Source organism: Sphaeramia orbicularis, chromosome 19 (genome assembly GCF_902148855.1).
Source record: "Sphaeramia orbicularis chromosome 19, fSphaOr1.1, whole genome shotgun sequence".
Taxonomy (NCBI): domain Eukaryota; kingdom Metazoa; phylum Chordata; class Actinopteri; order Kurtiformes; family Apogonidae; genus Sphaeramia; species Sphaeramia orbicularis.
Genome location: NC_043975.1, coordinates 35,086,763 through 35,105,871, shown reverse-complemented (window position 1 = coordinate 35,105,871; position 19,109 = coordinate 35,086,763). Strand labels below are relative to the sequence as shown.

General features: G+C 37.5%; 3 protein-coding genes across 5 annotated transcripts; 2 read left to right on the top strand and 1 right to left on the bottom strand.

The window, feature by feature from the left end:
* The first annotated feature begins 4 nt into the window (after nucleotides 1–4).
* Nucleotides 5–4,779, top strand: gnptg (N-acetylglucosamine-1-phosphate transferase subunit gamma). Its single transcript, XM_030163545.1, has 11 exons — nucleotides 5–162; nucleotides 269–323; nucleotides 403–470; nucleotides 576–630; nucleotides 783–866; nucleotides 2,082–2,175; nucleotides 2,443–2,557; nucleotides 2,642–2,724; nucleotides 2,936–3,064; nucleotides 3,661–3,742; nucleotides 3,842–4,779. Exons 1-11 carry the CDS (start codon nucleotides 96–98, stop codon nucleotides 3,919–3,921), a joined length of 912 nt encoding a protein of 303 aa, XP_030019405.1. The 5' UTR covers nucleotides 5–95; the 3' UTR covers nucleotides 3,922–4,779.
* A 145-nt stretch (nucleotides 4,780–4,924) lies between these two features.
* Nucleotides 4,925–18,761, bottom strand: chlsn (cholesin). The gene is made up of 5 exons (XM_030163554.1): nucleotides 18,328–18,761; nucleotides 18,137–18,238; nucleotides 8,329–8,543; nucleotides 6,194–6,275; nucleotides 4,925–5,810 (listed from the first exon to the last, which is right to left on the bottom strand). Exons 1-5 carry the CDS (start codon nucleotides 18,469–18,471, stop codon nucleotides 5,631–5,633), a joined length of 723 nt encoding a protein of 240 aa, XP_030019414.1. The 5' UTR covers nucleotides 18,472–18,761; the 3' UTR covers nucleotides 4,925–5,630.
* On the top strand, nucleotides 9,145–16,423 carry LOC115439669 (G-protein coupled estrogen receptor 1-like). Of its 3 annotated transcripts, none has more exons than XM_030163542.1 (3): nucleotides 9,145–9,535; nucleotides 10,534–13,728; nucleotides 14,350–16,423. In XM_030163542.1, exon 3 carries the CDS (start codon nucleotides 14,519–14,521, stop codon nucleotides 15,650–15,652), a length of 1,134 nt encoding a protein of 377 aa, XP_030019402.1. In that variant the 5' UTR covers nucleotides 9,145–9,535; nucleotides 10,534–13,728; nucleotides 14,350–14,518; the 3' UTR covers nucleotides 15,653–16,423. The 3 variants fall into 3 exon arrangements, with proteins under 3 accessions (XP_030019402.1, XP_030019403.1, XP_030019401.1); XM_030163543.1 differs by having other exon boundaries at nucleotides 10,534–13,732; XM_030163541.1 differs by having other exon boundaries at nucleotides 10,534–13,738.
* Nucleotides 18,762–19,109: the final 348 nt, after the last annotated feature.

Below are 19,109 nucleotides of genomic sequence, written 5' to 3'. Positions count from 1 at the left end.
AGGTGACATGTCACATGACAGGAGAACCGACGACGAAGGAAATGTAGCTGCAAAACCCTTTGATTCATTTTAGTTTAGTCACTCAGAAAGCAGTCATGTTTTGTTTTTATAATGGGATATATTTTTCAGTGAAAGTGTGGGTGATCTGGGTGTCTCTTTTCTGTAAGTACCTTATTACCCTTTTGAGTAATAACCAGAGTATCGGAGATTTATCACTCCTCACAGTGTACGCCTAAAATGTGCTCAATCTGTTGTCTTGTTTTCATAGTAAACTATGGATTCGCTGGTAAAATGAAGATCGTAGAGGAACCAAACACATTTGGGTATGTTAAGCAAAAAAAATAGTATGCTGTTTAATTGTTTATACTTAGCGCTGTGCTGACATATTTCCCATATGTTTAGGTTAAACAATCCTTTTCTGGCTCAGGGAAGTAGACTTCAGCCCAGAGTAACTCCATCGCCAGTGTCTGGTAAAAATAATTTGACGTAATTTAAAGCATCCATTGATTTTCTTCCTGTGTTTATTTGATATGAATCTTTAATATGCAAGCAACTATTATTTTGATGTTGAACAGGCCCTGCACATCTTCATAGGCTGGCTGGAAAGTGCTTTACTCTCACAGAGTCAACGTAAATATAATTTAACATTTGTGTTTTTCCCATTAATATGCCACTCTCTACAAAATAAAGTATTCTGATAATGTGATACTTGGAGTTGAATGTTTATGCATGTTACAACAGAGTATCTGGAAATCCAACCAATGTCATTGCTCTCTCTGCAGATATAAATATGAATTCTGTCCATTTCACAACATAACCCAACATGAGCAATCATTCAGATGGAATGCATACAGTGGGATACTGGGGTAAGATGTTGCAGAAATATAAAGTCTGTCCCAAAAAACAAGAAGTTCCACATGGCATTATTTTTGTTGTAATTTAGCTTTGAACATGGTATGCATTTGATGTGACATTACTTCAATAAGTTTATGCAATGGCACAACATTTATGTCCATCCCTAGGTTTGTCAATTTTTGTCCAAGATCTTGGATTGATGATAGGAGAGTTGGACTAAAAATTCTTCTCTGGCACATCCCAAAGGTTCACGATTGGGTTCAGGTCTGGACACTATGGTGGCCAATATACATGTGAAAATGATGTATCATGCTCCTGAACCACTCTTAAAATTTGAGCCAAATGAATACTGGCATTGTCATCTTGGAATATGCCTGTCATCAGGGAAGAAAAAAATCCACTGATGAAATAAAACCTGGTTATTCAATACATTAAGGTAGTCAGCTGGCCTCATTATTTTTTTTACATGTATATTTGTTGAACCTAGACCTGACCAAGTGAAGCAACCCCAGATCATAACACTGCTCCCACAGGTTTGTACTGTGGGCACAAGGCATGATGGGTAATCACTTCATCATGCATTTATTACCTTAGAACAGAGTCAGTCTGGACCCATCAGACTACATGCCCTTTTTCAGTTGAACAGTCTGATCTGCTCTCTTGTAAACTGATTTCTGATTAGTATCATGAGGTGGTTTTCTTAAGGCTATACGGCTTGAGTGTTCTTCACATTGTACATGTGGAAAGTAACATTTGTTTTTGTTCAATTTGATTTCATCAGACATTTAAGTGGTTTTTGATCATGATCATTTTTCTGACCACACCTCCACGTCAACCAAACTATCCCTCTATAAGTTTTAAGTTTTAATAATGTTTTGGAGAGGTTTTAGTCCAATTTTAGTGGTTCCAACAATTTCTTTTTTTTTTTTTTTTTTTTTTTTTTTTAGCCTTTTTTTAGCCGGTTCCACAGCCACATGTCTTCTGACATGGTTGTTAAAGAAATGATAAGCTACTCACTACAACATTTAGAGTTGAAGAACTTGTTGTTGCAACCAAATCCTATTAGTCACTACAGTAATTATCCAGTGGAAGGATCTGAACTATTTGCTTTGTTAAATCCAGGTGGGGACTTTTTTGGCCAGGCAATGTGTAATAGCAGTGTATAATTTAACTGTTTCAATTGTGAAAATGTGAACAGAAAGCACCTTCCTGTGTCTTCCCAACAGAATCTGGCAGGAGTGGGAAATAGCAAACAATAGTTTCACAGGAATGTGGATGAGAGAAGGGGATGCATGCGGAACAAGAAACAGGGAAACAAAGGTGGGCACACTTATAAAAGAAATATATATGAACACTTCCACAAATTAATGTTACTTAAATTTTTATGCTGATTTCTTTTTTCCCCCCGTCAGCTTACAGACTATTGAAATCGGCACAGTTAAAATAATAATAATTATGGATTAGATTTATATAGCGCTTTTCTATGAATGCATACTCAAAGCGCATACGAAAATAATTCATTAACCATTAGTAAATCAGCTGAAAAAGCAATAAACATCTGAAAAATTTGCCATAATTTTTCTCTAGGTGATCCTTGTCTGCAGCTCCAGCAGCAAGCTCGCTCAAGTCTCTGAGCCCAGCACCTGTGTGTACTCTTTAACCTTTGAGACCCCACTCGTTTGCCATCCACATTCTCTTTTAGGTAAGATTGAAAATTGTCTCTGCACTAATCAGCAGTGTATTACTGATGACATTCATTTCTTGTAATTTGCATCTCCTTCAAAAGTATATCCGACTCTGAGTGAGAAGCTGCAAACAGAATGGGATGAAGCTGAGCAGGCTCAGTATGAAGGTCTTATTACTGAGCAGGTGAGTATAATATTTTAGATGACTGGGTAGACATTAGTTATTGACAGGTTTACTCTATTTCAGACGACATGATGTAAACACATATGTCTATTAACTACCCCATTGGATTCAACACATGCATTTCTTACCATTTTCACACTCAAAAGAAAATTCTGGTCACATTTTAAGGCCTGGTTACAAACTAATCTCATGGTGTAACTATTTGCTGCAGGGATACAACAATCTCTTAAGGGATATTTTCGAGGATGCTGGTCTGCTGAAGAGCCAAAAAGTGAAGGTGAAGCCTCCAGAGGTTGTAGCCAATTCAGACACACAGAACTCTTTACAGAAATGTACTGAGGTATGTATATTTTTAAATTTCCATATAGTACGCTGCTAAATAGTAATGGTTTACATAGGTGGTTGCAAATTTTGAGACTCAAGATGAAATTTTACCTATCCATATTTGTAAAAATACGTTGTGAAACTTCTGCACTTGATTTACTCTTCTCCTGTTAAAGCACTACTCACAGCATCTGAGATTTTTTTTTATTTTTTAACCTTTATTTAACCAGGAAAAAAGGTCCCATTGAGATTAAGAACCTCTTTCCACCAGTGAAGCAAAAAAAGATCATTCCTCTTCTATGTTCTATAGAAATACAACTCAGATATACCATTGTACTATAAGTGAAAGTTCTGAACGTGTTCCATTACATTTTGTCAGCAAAAATTAAATTGTCAATGTTATTTTATTATAGAATATAATATTATTGCTTTTATTACAAACAAATACATGTAAGTAATTTAATGTTGTACTTCATCAATGTGGAATCGACTTAAAAAAAATCAAATTTGCACATTTTACGTTTTTCTCTGCTAGGTTTGTCAAAGGCAGGGTGCAAATATTATGATACTGATTCACATTTGTATGATATTCTCTTAATGTATTTTGTTTAGGACCTTCAAAAACTGAGAGAGGAGAGTGAGAGACTGCGTGCTCTCCTTACACAACACAATATTCCCTTTGAGTCACAGCCAAGTAAGTAGAATCAACTAGTGTTCACACTTTTAGGACAGTCCATTGTAGTCATCATCGTAGTGTAAAGCTGTTTGTAATATAATTCACTGTATATCACAGATGAAGCAAAAGATCCAGTGAGTCCGACAGTTAAGGATCAACACTTACGGGGAGACATCGGCATCATTGAACCACAGTGAAAATCTCCTGGAATAACTCACTCGATATTAATTTGCCCAAATGGATCTGAAGATTTTGTGTTGAATGGTGAGGGTGTTGGTTACACAATATTGCACTACGACTTCTTTAATGTAACAATGCTGCCAATGTGAAAAGATGAACCCACTTGTGGATTAAGACTGACCGAAATCTTTTGGAAGAGCGACAACACTCAGCTGGCTGTTTGTAGGAGAAAGAATAATTGTATGATTCTAACATGTTTTTAGTTGCAGGACTCAGAATATGGGGAAAATACCTTCCCTCTGCAGCTCTCTCCTCAGTCAAAATCAAAACATAACATAAAGATGGCTGATAAATATTCTTGCGTTACTATGGAAAGTGAAACCAAAATATCATAGTTAAGGGCCATGTTACTTCTGTGTTGAGCCACAGAGCATTAGAGTCTGATGGAACCTTGACAGCAATTGGTAATTAATAACATATTTAACCCTCCAAGCTTCCTGAAAACAAATACTTTTGGCCCAAACCTTGGCAGACCCTTCTGTCATGAAGCAGATTTTCTGCAGCTTGTAAACAGATTGAAGAGGAGGTGCAGATGTCAGCTTTATTGTCAGATTGCCCAAATAACAATATGCTGAAGGGTAATTATGGAATTTGATGCCAAAAACTAGAGCACACTAGCTTAAAAGACTGAGTAAAAATGAATAATCTAAAAACCTGGACATTTTCTTTTCTCCACTTTTCTTAATACTAGTGTAATTCAAATGGGCACATTAAAAGACCATCTTTTGCCAGAAGGACTGTAATGGAAGCATTTTGGTTAAAATGACTTTTTCTTCTAATGGACCAAATAAAGAGCTACAGCGATATAAAACATGTTTCATTATGCAGTGTGATCAGATTCAAAAACATGAAAAACAAGTGTGAATTTACTCAGTATGTCATGCATGTCTATGGCTGAATAATGTGTATGAAATGTTAACCACACTGTGCACTTGTGTGTATTTATATCATTCCAGGAAGTGAATTCATCAGCGTTTATTTGCATATAGAGTGGAAATGTACTCAAGAGGCAAAACATTTTCTGACTCTGACTCCTTTTATGATGCTCTGTTCCTTGTGCCCATTTGTGACACAAAGGTTATATTTCTTTAGATTCAAAATGTAAAAACAAAATTGACAGTTTTGATTTACAAATACTTCAATGTATTTCTCAAGAAGTTGGAATTTATAGATTAATGATGATTCATAGATGAACAAATACTACTTGAAACAGATGCCATACTGAGGGGTCAAAGCAAAACCTGTTCATTGTTTCACAGTAAGTAAATGAAAAAAAGTTATCCTCATTGGTGTCTCCACAGAATATGTGCCTTGACACGTACAAACATGTCCCGACTACAAACATTCCTCAGACTTTTAACTGCACATAGGGCTGTGCTTTTATAAATCTTAGTATTTGAATATAAGTAAAATTTCAATAACGTCCTCTGTACACCACATGTTGCAAGTGCAACTCACAAAAAAAGCTAAGATTTAACATTTTAGTCTGCATTTTCTTACACATTTAAACAAATGTGTGACATCAAAACTCCTCCTTTCCCAACAGACAAATACAAACAACCTAAATTAATATAAAAAAGAGTTTGAGTCTTTGTCTCATCGGGTTAATTATTCAGTCTGCTGATCTGCAAACACAGTTCAATCTTCTTTCCGGTGAGCATGATGATCAGGAGAGCAGCTGGATGACTTCTCTGGCTCTTTGCGCCCTCTGCTGGACAGTTCTGTCCTCTGGTTCCTGTCCTGATTCTTGGACCACAGTTAAAGCCTTCTGTACTGTGGTGTCCCTCGATCCACCGCGAAGCCCCTCCAAGTACTCGAGCAGCATGGAGAACTTGTCATCTGGAATCTGAGACAGGTTTATTTAAAGACCTTCTTTAAGTTAATATGGTTTTTCCACAGAAAAATCTAGATTTTAAGGTTATCTGCTGGGTACTAGATATTTCCTGCTTCCATAAATCCACTTTCCATAATTCCACTTGCGGCTCCATAATTTTTGTGATTCCAGAAATGTCCGTCAAATACTTATGCAAAAGAAAAAATATGTTATATACTCAATCGTAAGTGTATTTCAATGTTCAATTGAATGAAATACTGTGTATCGTGGTTAGAAGTGATACCATAATTGAACTGATGATACAGGAAATCATAGCTCTATCTGTAAACCGCACCTAGAACCGCTCGCTTCCAACCCCCCCAGTGTCACGCCATTTCATTTGCAATACTCTTTACCTTGTCAGAGTCAAACATGTGCTGCAGTAACCACGTCTGTCTGGTCTTTTGAAACTTCCACTCTGTACGGTTTTCAGCCCAGCTGCAAAGACAAAAGCAGATCAAGCTGTAGGTGTGGACTGAACATTACATCTGTTAACATCTGCTAAATGCAGTCACTGCACGAGGGGAGCCTGACCTATAAGCACTATAAGCAAGTTCTGAAACATTTAAGTTGCCTTTCACACCACAGAAGACTTAGAATACTGTGCAGAAATCAGAAGTTAAGCATTGCTGTGTGGTTTTTACATGACTGTAATGAGCATATCTACTTCTCAGTCTATTAATTAAAATACAGCAAAATAGAGGGTAATATTGTGCACAGCATTAAAAACTCAAAAAAACCCCACCAGTTTCATCATCAATACTTAGGGTGATTTCTGTTCCATGACAAAAAGTAGCCAACACAATAGGAGACACTGGACAATGTGTTGAATAAAACTAGAAACTAAAGCACTAGAAGATTAGGTCAGGAAATTTCATATTGTCTGTGCAAAAGAGTTCAAGACATGTTAAATAAAATGAATTTTATTCAGTTTTTTTGTTTGTGAGTTTTTTTTGAAATTGTTTTATTTCTAATGCTGTTCTATAGTTCAGTTGTATCTGGTTTCAGAAACAGAGAAAAGCGTACATACATTATGATATATCAATATTCTCTTGCTCAAACAACAAACCTATTAGTGGTTGAAAACCTTTGCACACTACTGTACATCTTATATTAATTCGACTATTTTCACAGACCTGATCATTAACACTTAAAGCCTCTAAAGTAGGTTTAAATTGACTGATTATTGAGAATAGATTTTCAGATATATGACTTATTATTCTAATAAAATTATTGTTATCTAATGATGTTTATTTTGCCTTGAAATGTTTAGCTTCTTACAGATTTTCTGTTCTGTTTACTTGAGTGGAATTGCTATTTGCTTTAGAATAACTGCAGTTTTCTAAAGCGCAAACAAAATATTCAACTAGAAAATAATGCTGACTGGCCATTTTATTGTTTTCACATCAAGTCAAAGATATAGGCAAAACATGTGATCACAGAATAAACAGTTTTAGGAAGGAAAGCAATAGTATTAAAAATGTTTTTGACAATCCCTAATCAAACAGCTAGAAAAACAGTTTACTTATGAATAACTACTTAGCTAATGGCTAACCAATATGACTGCAATATGACTCATACGTGCTTCCTTGCAGTGTGTGAGTCTTTTTTCCCTGTGGATACTGACACTCTGGTTTTCAGTGTGAGAACTGATGACTTGGCATGAGAACCAAGAATCAGCTCCGACCGCTTAGGCCTGTCACAATTACTAGATAATGGTCTTATCACAATTATTTAGGCAGGCCACAATTATTTTGCATAATTGTGTTAATGGTCTCCAAACAGAAACAGCTGGATGAAACTAACATTGAAGTTATATTTGGATCATTATTTCCTCAGCTTTAGAGTGATGTCCTATTATTAATGTCATTTCATTACACTCCCTTTATCCTGAGATGCTTCACTTCACCTGTGATTATATGTTATTTGTTTATTTAAGCAATAAATTATTTAAGATTTCTTTGTGCAATTTGTTCAAACACTAAAGGCAGACAGAAGTTTCAATTCCAAATGATGGGTCTTGTTCTTCAGTCAGTGTATTCTATGTGTATAAATAAATTATTGTTAGATGTATACAAAACTAGAGACATAAAATGATCAGAAAAAGACCATTTGTATTTACAGTCATTTGTATGGCAATTAATCATCAACTAAAATGTCATTATGGTGACAGCCCTAGAGCCGGTGTCAAACTGTCCAACCATATGCCTCAAAGCTAATGAATACCTGTTACCGATGTGGTGCAATCAGTGGTTTTCTAAGTATTACAAATGAAACAGTGCAGCTTTTGAACACCTGAGTTACATGCATGATTTCTCCTATGCTCTGTAGAATGAGAGACATTGATGCTGAAAACCTGTGTTTGCCTACTTTTTCCCCCAACCACAAATTTGATCAGGAATCAGTAAAGGACCTGATGAAGAATCAAACTGATAAGTTAATAATGCCACTGGTATCTGTAAGCTTCTATCCCCAGTGATGAGGCTCTTACCAGGTGAGGTAGTCTAAAGCCTGCTGAGGTGCTGCAGGCCCGGACACTTCAGCTTTCTGGACGGTCTTGCCCTCTGCCTTCAGCTTCTTCTTCTCTTCCTTTTTAAGGATCTTCTTCATCTTCCTCTCTAAGACCCTCTGTTCCTCTGGGCTCAGGTCCTCCTCTCCCTCGTGCACATGATGTGCCTCCTCTGACTGACTGGGTGGATCTGAAATCTGTCATATCAACCAAAACAAAGGCTCATGGGAGTTATCTACATTGACAGACCTTCCCTTTTACATCCTTATCGTCTGTAGTGTTTGTGTAAAATCATGGATTATCCAAAACAACTTGCGCTGATTGTGACTGACTGATAGTTCATATTTGTAAACACTGCCAGTTACTTCCTACTAAATTCAATAAACAATTGAGTTTGCGACATTTTGTAGTTCCGCAGTCTAAACACAAATGAAAGCTAAATGTTCTTTTCTGGGTTAGGATCACTTCCTGTTGCACAGCAGTTTGAGGGACATTCCCTGTATCTACAGCCTGATGATATCCGCATCACACCCACCTTTTTAGCATGCTTCTGAAACTGTCCTACACCCACAGTGTAGACATGTGCAGCTTTAAAAATAAACCACCTTCTTTGAGGGTTTTTTTTTTGTTATTGTCATCAATCATACAGAGATACTAGGGTAAAGTGGTTTCGGTGGCGGATTTTATTTCTGAAACAAAAACTTCATCTCTGTTTCATGACTAAGAGCTTGGTAAGAATGATCTCAACATAGAAATAGAAAATATATGCTTTGCCTTTTGGAGAGTTAAGGTTATATACCATCTGCATGTAGGTAAACTCATTAATGGCAACAGACTTATCTGGGGAAATACCAAGTTAAAGACATTTAACCACAGCACAACGTCAACACTGACTCTCAAGGGAAGTTGAACAAGGGGCACAGTATGCTCTGACTTAACGGACCTTGGTGGGTAGGATGATGAAAAAAAGAGGGAGGGGAGAAAAACAGTTTGATCACATGGCCACGAAGTCATTCTGAAAGTATGCTGGCGTGGTGTTGAGCAGAGAAATACTGTATAACAGCCCTCCACAGTGACAGGTCGTGTCCATGCAACGAGCATCATTTTCACTGTTTTGGCTTTGAGGCAATCAGCAGCATCGGTGTGGTAGACTCAAACAGAAGAGGAGCCCGTGACGAAGGCAAAAATGGTAAGTGGAAACATGTGTGTTTTTACTGAGCCAGCAGTTCCTGAAGGGGAACAAAGACCAAACACAGACATGGTCGTTTCAAACTTTTGATAAAACCATTCAGCTGCGATCTGAAGTAACATATGCGTTTTATATACAGTTTACATAGTTAACCTCTGGTTAAGGGACATTTTCAGTTTAACTGTGACTTCATTTGGGAAGGAAATGTGATATTTTGTAAGAGTATGTTCCTGTGGAACACCATTCTAATGAATCACACAAGCACTATAAAAACAGCTGTGTTTTTAACTCAAGTATCACTGCTTTCAATGTATTTTTTGGACTGAATCTGGAATTCTTTCTGTTTGTCCACTAAAACATGATGACAATAATAATGATGGGATTACTTGACTTTTCCTTGCATCTCAGCAGCTCCAGCTGCAACATCACAAAATAAAAAAACTAAAATCAAAACAAGACAGAAAGATACATCTGAGATTATAATGGGCCTTCGGTTTATATTTATGAAATTGTATTTCTGCTTTAATGGTAACATTTTGTATTTACTGGGATCAGAATAACGCAACTAATAATTATTTTCATTGCTTATTCATCACTTAGTTTGTTGATTATTGATTAGTCTATAAAATGTCAGAAAATAGGGGAAAATACTGATCAGTGTTTCTCAAAGCTGAACATGATGTGCTCAGATGTCCTGTTTTGTCCACAATGCAAAAATGTTTAGTTTACTCTCATAGAAGATTCAAAATAGATGGCAATCGCCTGAATAGTTGTCCTAATTTATCAATTAATGATTTCAGATCAACATTAGAGTTGTTTTATCTTCCTGTTGGCATCCATAATGTATTATCATGGCAGGCTGGTCACCTTAGTTATAGAAACAAGGTGATAAATATAACACTCAGATGACCAAAACTTTACAGATGGGGTGGAAGTGCAGATAAATATTGAAGGGTGATGAACGATTTAATCAAAGGGTGTTTTGTTAATTTTTTCAGTTAAATGAAACCACAGACTTGATCCCTACTGATGGAAGCACCACTCCATCCTTTTCTACCATCCCCACCACCATGAATCACTCCCTCATCAACACCTCCACCTCAGCCGTCGTCCCATCCTCTGAGTATTTAGATAAAATTGCAGCCAATGACATAAGCTCCAGAGCAAACTATGTGTACAGTTTCTTGGCGGCACTGGGCTTCGTCGCTGCCTGTTTCCTGCTCTACAGCTTCATCCTGACCTACAGAGCGCAGAGGCGGCTGGCCTGGCTCGACTGCCTGCTCTGGGTCTTCTGTGGCTTCCAGCTGCTGCTGCTGTTGTTCTCCCTCTACGCTGTGAGCCACAGACCTGATTATCTCGAGACCACAGGTTTAGGCTGTGCTGCTCTCTCCTTCACCATCAACACAGTCACCCTGTGCAGTTTGTTAGTCTTACTGCTCATGGCCTACGTCCTCACTCTGGATCCTCCATCCCACGCCCTACTGAGGAAGCCTGGACTCTGTGCAGCTCTAGTTATTGTGACCTCTGTGCTTGTCTCTCTGGTGCTGGCTGGAGTCCGTGGTCCTAGAGATGGACTGCATAAAGAGGTGAAGTGTTTTATGGATCCAGTCAGTGCTGGTCCTTCTTATGCGGTTTCTAAATTTTGCCTGGTGTTTCTGATTCCCTACATCCTCCAGTTGGGACTACTTATAGGTGGCTGCATCCGACAATGGAAAACTAAAGGACGTTTCCTCTCAGGCTCCGAAGAGGGTCCGGTGTTTCTGACAGTTAGCGTGGTCATGTTTTTCTGCCTGCTCTTCTACAGTACAGTATTGGTGAGAGCAGCGCGACTAGAGGAGGATGGGCTGCTGAGCCCTCATGAAGAAGCCTTCCGGAACGTAGCTGAGTTTGTGCTGTTCTCCGGCAGCAGCATCAGCCTGCTGCTTGTGCTGCTCATACACAGGCCCTGTCGAGAAACTCTGCATGGAGTGTTCAGGCAGCTGAGGGACTGCTGTCAAAGACCGGGACAAACCCAGCCCAACAGGAACATCATTGCCCCCCACATCGAGATCACAGACACTTTGCAGGACTTAGAGTCATAGATGATGAAAGCAGCCTGCGATGTGTCGGAACATAACTCCTGTGATGCACAAAACTTATGGAATATGAGACAGATTTCAACTGTTTAAGAAGCTTTTGCTCTTTTTGCATCTCAAATGTTCACTTTTTTTAAATGAATGTTCTGCGATACTGTATGTCCCCAGAGCTGTGCAACATGTTGGCACAGCCTTTCATGTTACTATTATGGTTATATAAACTAGCAGCTATGAAAAAGTAAGCTGAATGCAGTTTACTGATAAACAAAAAAAAAAGTATATTCAACTGATGCGGGCAATCATTATATCAAGTCAATTTTACTTATATAACACCAAATCATAACAAAAGTTATCTCATGACACTTTACATTCATGTCAGGGTTTTCCAAATATGTTTCTGGGGAATTATGTGCTACGGTTGTGTTGTATAATTATGGGATTTGAGCATCCTTTTTCAAGACGATTTTAGGTGTTTCAATAAAGAAAATATAATATCCCATTATCTGAACTGTTACCACACAAGCTAGGACAGATGGTAAACCCTTATGACGCTCAAAGACAAAACTTGCAAAGGAGGTTAATGACAGACCAACTACAACCATTAGATCAAGGTAAAGTTAATCATAGTTTGTTCTAGTTCTAGTTATGATGCTCTTGTCTTTCATTTTACTTTGATTTGGCTCAGGTTTTGCATGTAAACCCTGTATACTGTATGTGTCAACAGTAACTCAAACATGTCAGCAAATGGAGGGAATATTTACAATGTCTGGATAATGATTTCTTAACTGTAAGTTCTTTTGACTCCTTGCACTTAAAAGATAGTTGAAGAATTGAAAAGCATGTAATTTTATATTTTATTGCATTTATATATTTGGAAATAGTTGAATATTACTGTTGTTCCCTGGTAACTCTGTCAGGGAATGTGAGAAAGCGAGTGCAGCCATGCAGTTTTTTTTTTCATCTCCTGTTTTCATAAAATATGTTTGTTCAGTTATTTGCTAATATTGAAATGGCATGTTTTCTACTAAATATGCTGTGTTGAAGTAAACAGCTGAGCTGCCCTGAGTGGTCCCGTGGACTTTTTTCATCATGTGGTGAGTCATTTGAGTGTTGAGCTAAAGCTTCAATCACAGGAATCAGACTGCAACAACAGTGATTCTATATATCTTGAACCTTCTTGTGGACACACCCCTCTTCTGGGAAACAGTTTGCATAAACATGATTTGTACAAAAAGTCCATTTAGGCTAAATGGAAAAAAAACCCTGCTGCTGCTCTGTGAATGCCACATTGGAAACATTTAGTGTAGGAAAATAAAAGTAAGGTTTTTGGTTCAGTCATGATACAGAAAAAACTGTCAATACTCTCTTTATTTTGCAAAGCTGTTAAAGAAATAAAAACACACTACAGATGATGAATTCTGTCCAGGAAACTAATGGGCACTTGATCTAGGAATGACTACGCTGTATGGATCACAGATTGTGTCTCTGCTGACACAGATCAAGCAGCAGAACAAATGGAAGAGAGGAGCTGTGCGGCATAAGTAACAGATATGATATGAAATATAAGAGTAACTTTCTGTAGGTATGGTTAAAATTATTTTCCAAGCTCAAAATAATCATCAGACATCAGTAATAATTTATTGTCTTCTGTCTGATGAAACTCTGCATGTCTGTCCTTCATCTTGTTTTGTGTAAATATAATGATGACCTGTTGCTGCCAAGTCGCCTGACTCCCATATTTATCTATTTTATCTTTCTACAATAATTGTCTCATTCACACTTCAGTGCTGAAGTGATGACGTATCGGCTTTGACTTAAGTTAAATGAATAATGTCCATTTAAACAGAAATGTTAAAGGAGGACAGATGTGTTAAGGACGGCTTACTATTTTACAAAGTATTCCTGAGTCTGTTTAGAAAAACAAAAGGTAAACAAAACATGTCACGTCTGTGTTTGCGTGTACCTGCATTATGCGTACATGTGCATTTGTACAAGTGTTAGTGTTCTTACTTTAAGTGGAAGGAGGCACGAAAACATTTCTGTGGATTGTGACTGACATTTCAGTCACCACCGAAGGGCATTTTAGGATTAAAAGGACCCAGTGCAGCGCCAAGAAAAGTAGGTAAAGGTGAGCTACTTTATATTAACATCTTTCTATTGCAAATTAATTCATTTTACAGCCAAAAGCCTTCTCTGTATCGAGAATTACTTTATTTTTTTTAATCTGCGGCTCATAATAAAACTTTTATTAAACTAAAGCTATGAAACTAAATATTACAAAAGTACATATTCTTGTCATATTGATACTAATTTTGAAAAATTTATAAGCAACTTGTATAAAAAAACAAAAAAAAAACTTTTAGACAGACAGTAAACCTGTATCTTTCGGATTTCAGTTGTTCTAGGACTAAATTTTAAAGAATTATATTTAAAATGCATTTCAACTTGTAAGCATTTGTGCCAATAGTTTCTTTCTCTAAATTTTGTATCACTTCCTTGTCTTTGACAAATTACTCAGTCTCTGTTCTTTTTAAGTAAAATTCTCGATACTTATACAAGGGAGGTTCCTTTTGTAAGGCATTCTTTGGCTTCTAACATCTCCTGAATAACACCTAAACTTCTATATAATGATAAGCACAAACTGGAAATGAAAACCTGAAATTTTGACTAATTTTTAAAAGTTGAACAAAAAATTCTCAACAGCTGTTTGCTCACATGTGCTTCTCCTCCTCTGTCTAGTGCTAATCATGAGGATCAAGTCTTCTACCTGAGCTAAAGACCCCCATAACAAAAAGAGGACACAGATGGCACTACAAACTGCACATGGACTGAAGACCCTTAAAAAACTAAGAACTATGGGCCCATAAGTTTAGCCAATGCTACCACCAGCTCAGCTCCATGCATTAATATGGATATGGACTATGAAGTCACAGCTGGAGAAAACCTGACGGTCTGGAAAAATGGCACATGGTCAGTTGTGTCTGGTTTTCTCCAAGCAGCTTCAGAGAATCATTATCACTACGTCATCAGCATCTTCTTCTCTGGTCTGTACATTTCATTTCTTTTCCCCGTTGGCTTCATTGGAAACATCCTCATTCTCACAGTGAACTTGACACACAGGGGTCGCCTCTCAGCTCCAGATCTCTACTTTGTGAACCTTGCAGTGGCCGACTTGGCCCTTGTGTTCGACTCTTTGATCGAAGTGTTCAACCTGAAACAGGGCTACTATGACAAAGCCGGCCTCTGCACCTTCATGAACCTTTTCCAGCATGTCAACATGTACAGCAGCGTCTTCTTCTTGACCTGGATGAGCTTTGACCGCTTTGTGGCTCTGACGGGCTCCATGGGTCGCAGGATGCCGCGCCCTCGCCTCAGCTGCAGTCTCATCTGGGTGTCATCGTCGATGCTCACCGTGTTGCCCTTCGCTGTGTCCCAGGCCCAGCATGCCGGAGACCTCCACTTCTGCTTCGCAAATGTGACGCAGATTCAGTGGCTTGAGGTGATCCTGGGCTTCTTGATGCCTTTCTGCATCCTGGGACTCTGCTACTGGAGAATAGCACAGGTTCTCCAACGTAGCCAGAGGCAGCAGAGGCCACGCAGACAGAAAGCCTTGCGCATGATCTCAGCTGCTGTGTTTGTCTTCTTCCTCTGCTGGCTTCCAGAGAACATATTTGTGAGCATTCACCTTCTCCGACAGGATGCAGACGGCAGCACACTGTGGCAGGACTACCCACTGACAGGGCACGCCGTCAGGCTGGCTGCCTTCTCCAACAGCTGCCTGAACCCACTCATTTACAGTTTCCTTGGGGAGACTTTCCTGGATAAACTAAGACTTTTTCTCCAGGAGAAGACCAGGTGGACAAAGCTGCACAGGTCAGCCTCTAGAAAATCCATTTACATTCCAGCTGCAAGGATGTGCAGGTGTGGAACAACCCCGGACACACATTCAAACTGTAAAACACTCTCAAAAGCTTTCATATTTCCCTCAGATGAAGAACTGGATACAGCAGAACACACAGATGATGGACAACTTTATACATGAGCCATAAATGCAACTTCACTACTGGACAAAATAAAAGTAACTATTGTGGAAATTTATGTGGAAACCAGGAAATAGAAAAATCCCATATTAAAAAAAAAACATATTCCCTAAGCTCAGTAGCTACATTTTTCAACCCTCAAAATTGAACACTAGGGATGCATAACTGCATGAAAAAATCATATTTCAATTATTGTCAATAATATTGCAAATCGTATCAATTTTCTTGTTTATCCAAGAAAATGCACAGATTACTGATCATTTACCGAAATGTACTCAAACATACATATTTAAAATATAACACAAGTGAATATTAATCACAGAGCTTACAGCAACATCATTAATACAGCTGGCTATAGAATTTAATCTATGAACATAAACTTTAAAAACTGCATTAATATACCTCACTGCTTACTGATACAAAAGTCACACAACTAGAGAAACAAGTGCTTCTCTCTCAAGGAGTAGTGTCCATTGCAACCTTTTATGCCAGTCTGAGGGAGTGCTCAAATACTGGTGCTCGGACACTGAGAGGGATCTGGGAGAGGGATCTGAGTGTTGTAATAACTGAAGAGATGTGGGAAGACATCTGGGATAATGCAGGGAAAATTTCAGTTTGTAACCGAACAAGAGCACTACAGCTTAAGATACTGCATAGAGCACATGTAGCTCCAAGCCGTCTCCACAAATATAGAAAGGATGTCTCTCCAGTTTGTCTTAAATGTAGGACAGAAATTGGTGAGCTTACTCACTGTCTCTGGTCCTGTGTTAAAATACAAAAATACTGAAATGATGCATAATTTGAAACACAAAAAGTTCTCAAAATGGAGCTTGAACTTGACCCGGCTTCTCTGCTTCTGGGCCTTCCTAGTGTCTGTGTACCTGATGTATATCACAAAAAAACTGTATAATGTTATGGCTTTTTGTGCTAGGAAAAATATTCTACAGCACTGGATTTTGGCTAAAACCCTCTCAGTTGCGGGGCGGCATAGGACACTAATTGAATTCATACCCCTGGACTTTCTGACTTGTCTCATGCACAACAAGACCAATGCTTTTGAAAGAATATGGAAACCATTCCGTGACTATATTAATGTGAATATATCTGCTATAATGACAAGAGCATTTGTATAAAAATGATTTTCTTTCTTTCTACCCAGCTTCCATTGAATTGTATACTGTACTGTACCTTTCAAATGTATAGCCTAGAGGGTATGTGTATGTGCATATGTATATGTGTGTGCATTCATATGTGTGTGTATATACATATATATAATTTTATTTATTTATTTTCTGACCATTCCCAGCCTGTGTTTTGTTTTATTATTTTGTTTTTTGTGTGTGTGTGTTTAAAAAAAGAAAAAACCCAATAAACACATTTCTTAAAAAAACAAAACTGCATTAATGTAGCAGCTTTCTGCATCATTTTGCACATTATAGGCTACTTTTTCATTCATTTATTCATTTACTGAATCTGCTTTATCCTCACTAGGGTCACGGAGGTCACTGGAGCCTATCCCAGCTACTCTAGGTTCAGGGTTCCTGAATCCATAACAATATACACACACTGGATGTTTATATTGCAGCTTCTATAAGAGCACAGTCATTGTGATTGTGACAATTCAACTATGTTGCACTACTGTACAACATTTAACTAGTGGGTGAACTATAACATGGTATTTTTCTACCCTTTTTTCCTCTTTTTTTTTTTTAACATTGTCACGGTTACAAACGACAGGTACAACATTTAAAGCGCATGTAATTTAGCATTTATATACCATTTAATGAATCAAAATAATAAGTCTACAGATGAATGGCAGCTACTGGTGCCTGCTAAGTTTCTTTCAGCATCTATCTTGCAGAGGCATGGAAAGAGAGATACTAAAATAAAAACACAGAAGCTCTCCATCAGTAAAATGGTATAATTTACTGTTTCAAGTCCTTTATAGATTAAAACTTCCATCTGCTGTTTCTGTAGGTGGGTTTTGAAATGAGTATTAAATTACTACTCCCTTTTCATTCATTCATTTTAGCTTGAGAATGTGGTAAGAAATGACAGGTACCTTAATAAAGCACTTTTGTTTTCGTTTTTATGATTTGTATTGGTATATAGTAGTACATAGTAGAATATGCAGTCATACATCAATAAGAGCCTAATTTTTTTTTTTAAGTCCATGGATGGCAATGGATGTACTTTGGCAATATTTTACAGAATCCCTCAGACTTTATAGATCATATTAGAAGATGCCAAGGTCCTCCTGGTGTACTGGTAGCTCAAACCTAAACTAACGCTGTTCTTTTAAATCTTCTACAGAGCTCTTACTGTTAAATCAACACCACTTTATGTATAAGAGTTATTACAAGGATTAATAATGTTTTTTTGTTTTATCTGGAGCAACACATACAGGCAGAATATTGACAGCATAAAGCAACATAAGCTAATGTCTACATTTTAAGATGATAAAATTAAACAAATATCTTTCTTACCTTGGTTTCCTCTGTTTGCTTTTGTTTCTTTTTGCGTTTCCCGTCCTTCTGTTTTTTATCGCTTGGTGTGATTTGTTCACCAGTGATCTGTGGTGGAGCCTCCTAAATAAAATGAAGTCATTGCTACATGAAAAATATAAGATGGATGCATATTACTGCATATAAGAAACAAAAATTACCATCATGCTCACCTCAAAGTTGGGCTTTTTCCTTTTCTTCTTCACTTTTTGATCCGTGACTGTTTCTACATGAACCTCGCTGACAAATGAATGCACCTTCTTACGTTTACGACTTTCTCCGTTTGTTTTTGATTTTAATGTTTTGTCTTTCGCCATGACTATCTTCCAAGAATTGGAGAGAGATTATACATTAAAGTCTAACAGAGATGTGAGGCTTTGCAGTCTATCATTAGCCTCCTCAGACAAACTGTAAACTGATTGGGATGTTTGCAGTCAAAAAAACATAGTATTATGAAAATACTATTTTTATGACTTTTAAATAAAGCGTCCCAAACACAACTAGTAATTTATTTTATGTCACACTGCTCTAATATATAATAATAAACTTACATTGCAAAAGAAACGTGTAGAAGCACATCAACACGCATGGCGCGCAACCAGGAAGTGATGTCACCATGGTGAAGCGTGATTGGACAGATTCTTCACGCTGCTTTGTGATTGGTCGATCGATGTGACTGCGAAGAATTTTTTTGTGGAAGATAGAATGAAAGTCTTAAGCATTTATAATACACTATGATGTCGGTGTAGCGTTCCTTAATCACAATTATAGGGAAATCTAAAAAAAAAAAAAAAAAAAAGTTTTAAAAGATGATGCTTTCACTGTTGAATAAATACATAAATAATCTAAGGCTATTGTTAAAATAAACATAAAAAGTGTGAACATAAATTAAACATAAAAACAGGAATAATGTCTATGTACTAATTATAAAACCAAAGCTAAATTCAACTTATTT

Excerpts from the sequence above, each read along its gene's own strand:
- gnptg (XM_030163545.1), top strand. The coding sequence starts at position 96 with ATGTTTTGTTTTTATAATGGGATATATTTTTCAGTGAAAGTGTGGGTG. Across the intron at positions 324-402 it reads GAGGAACCAAACACATTTGG|GTTAAACAATCCTTTTCTGG; the intron begins GTATGTTAAGCA and ends CCATATGTTTAG. Across the intron at positions 2,558-2,641 it reads CCATCCACATTCTCTTTTAG|TATATCCGACTCTGAGTGAG; the intron begins GTAAGATTGAAA and ends CTCCTTCAAAAG.
- LOC115439669 (XM_030163542.1), top strand. The coding sequence starts at position 14,519 with ATGGATATGGACTATGAAGTCACAGCTGGAGAAAACCTGACGGTCTGG.
- chlsn (XM_030163554.1), bottom strand. The coding sequence starts at position 18,471 with ATGGCGAAAGACAAAACATTAAAATCAAAAACAAACGGAGAAAGTCGT. Across the intron at positions 8,544-18,136 it reads AGCAAACAGAGGAAACCAAG|ATTTCAGATCCACCCAGTCA; the intron begins GTAAGAAAGATA and ends TTGATATGACAG. Across the intron at positions 6,276-8,328 it reads GCTTTAGACTACCTCACCTG|CTGGGCTGAAAACCGTACAG; the intron begins GTAAGAGCCTCA and ends TTGTCTTTGCAG.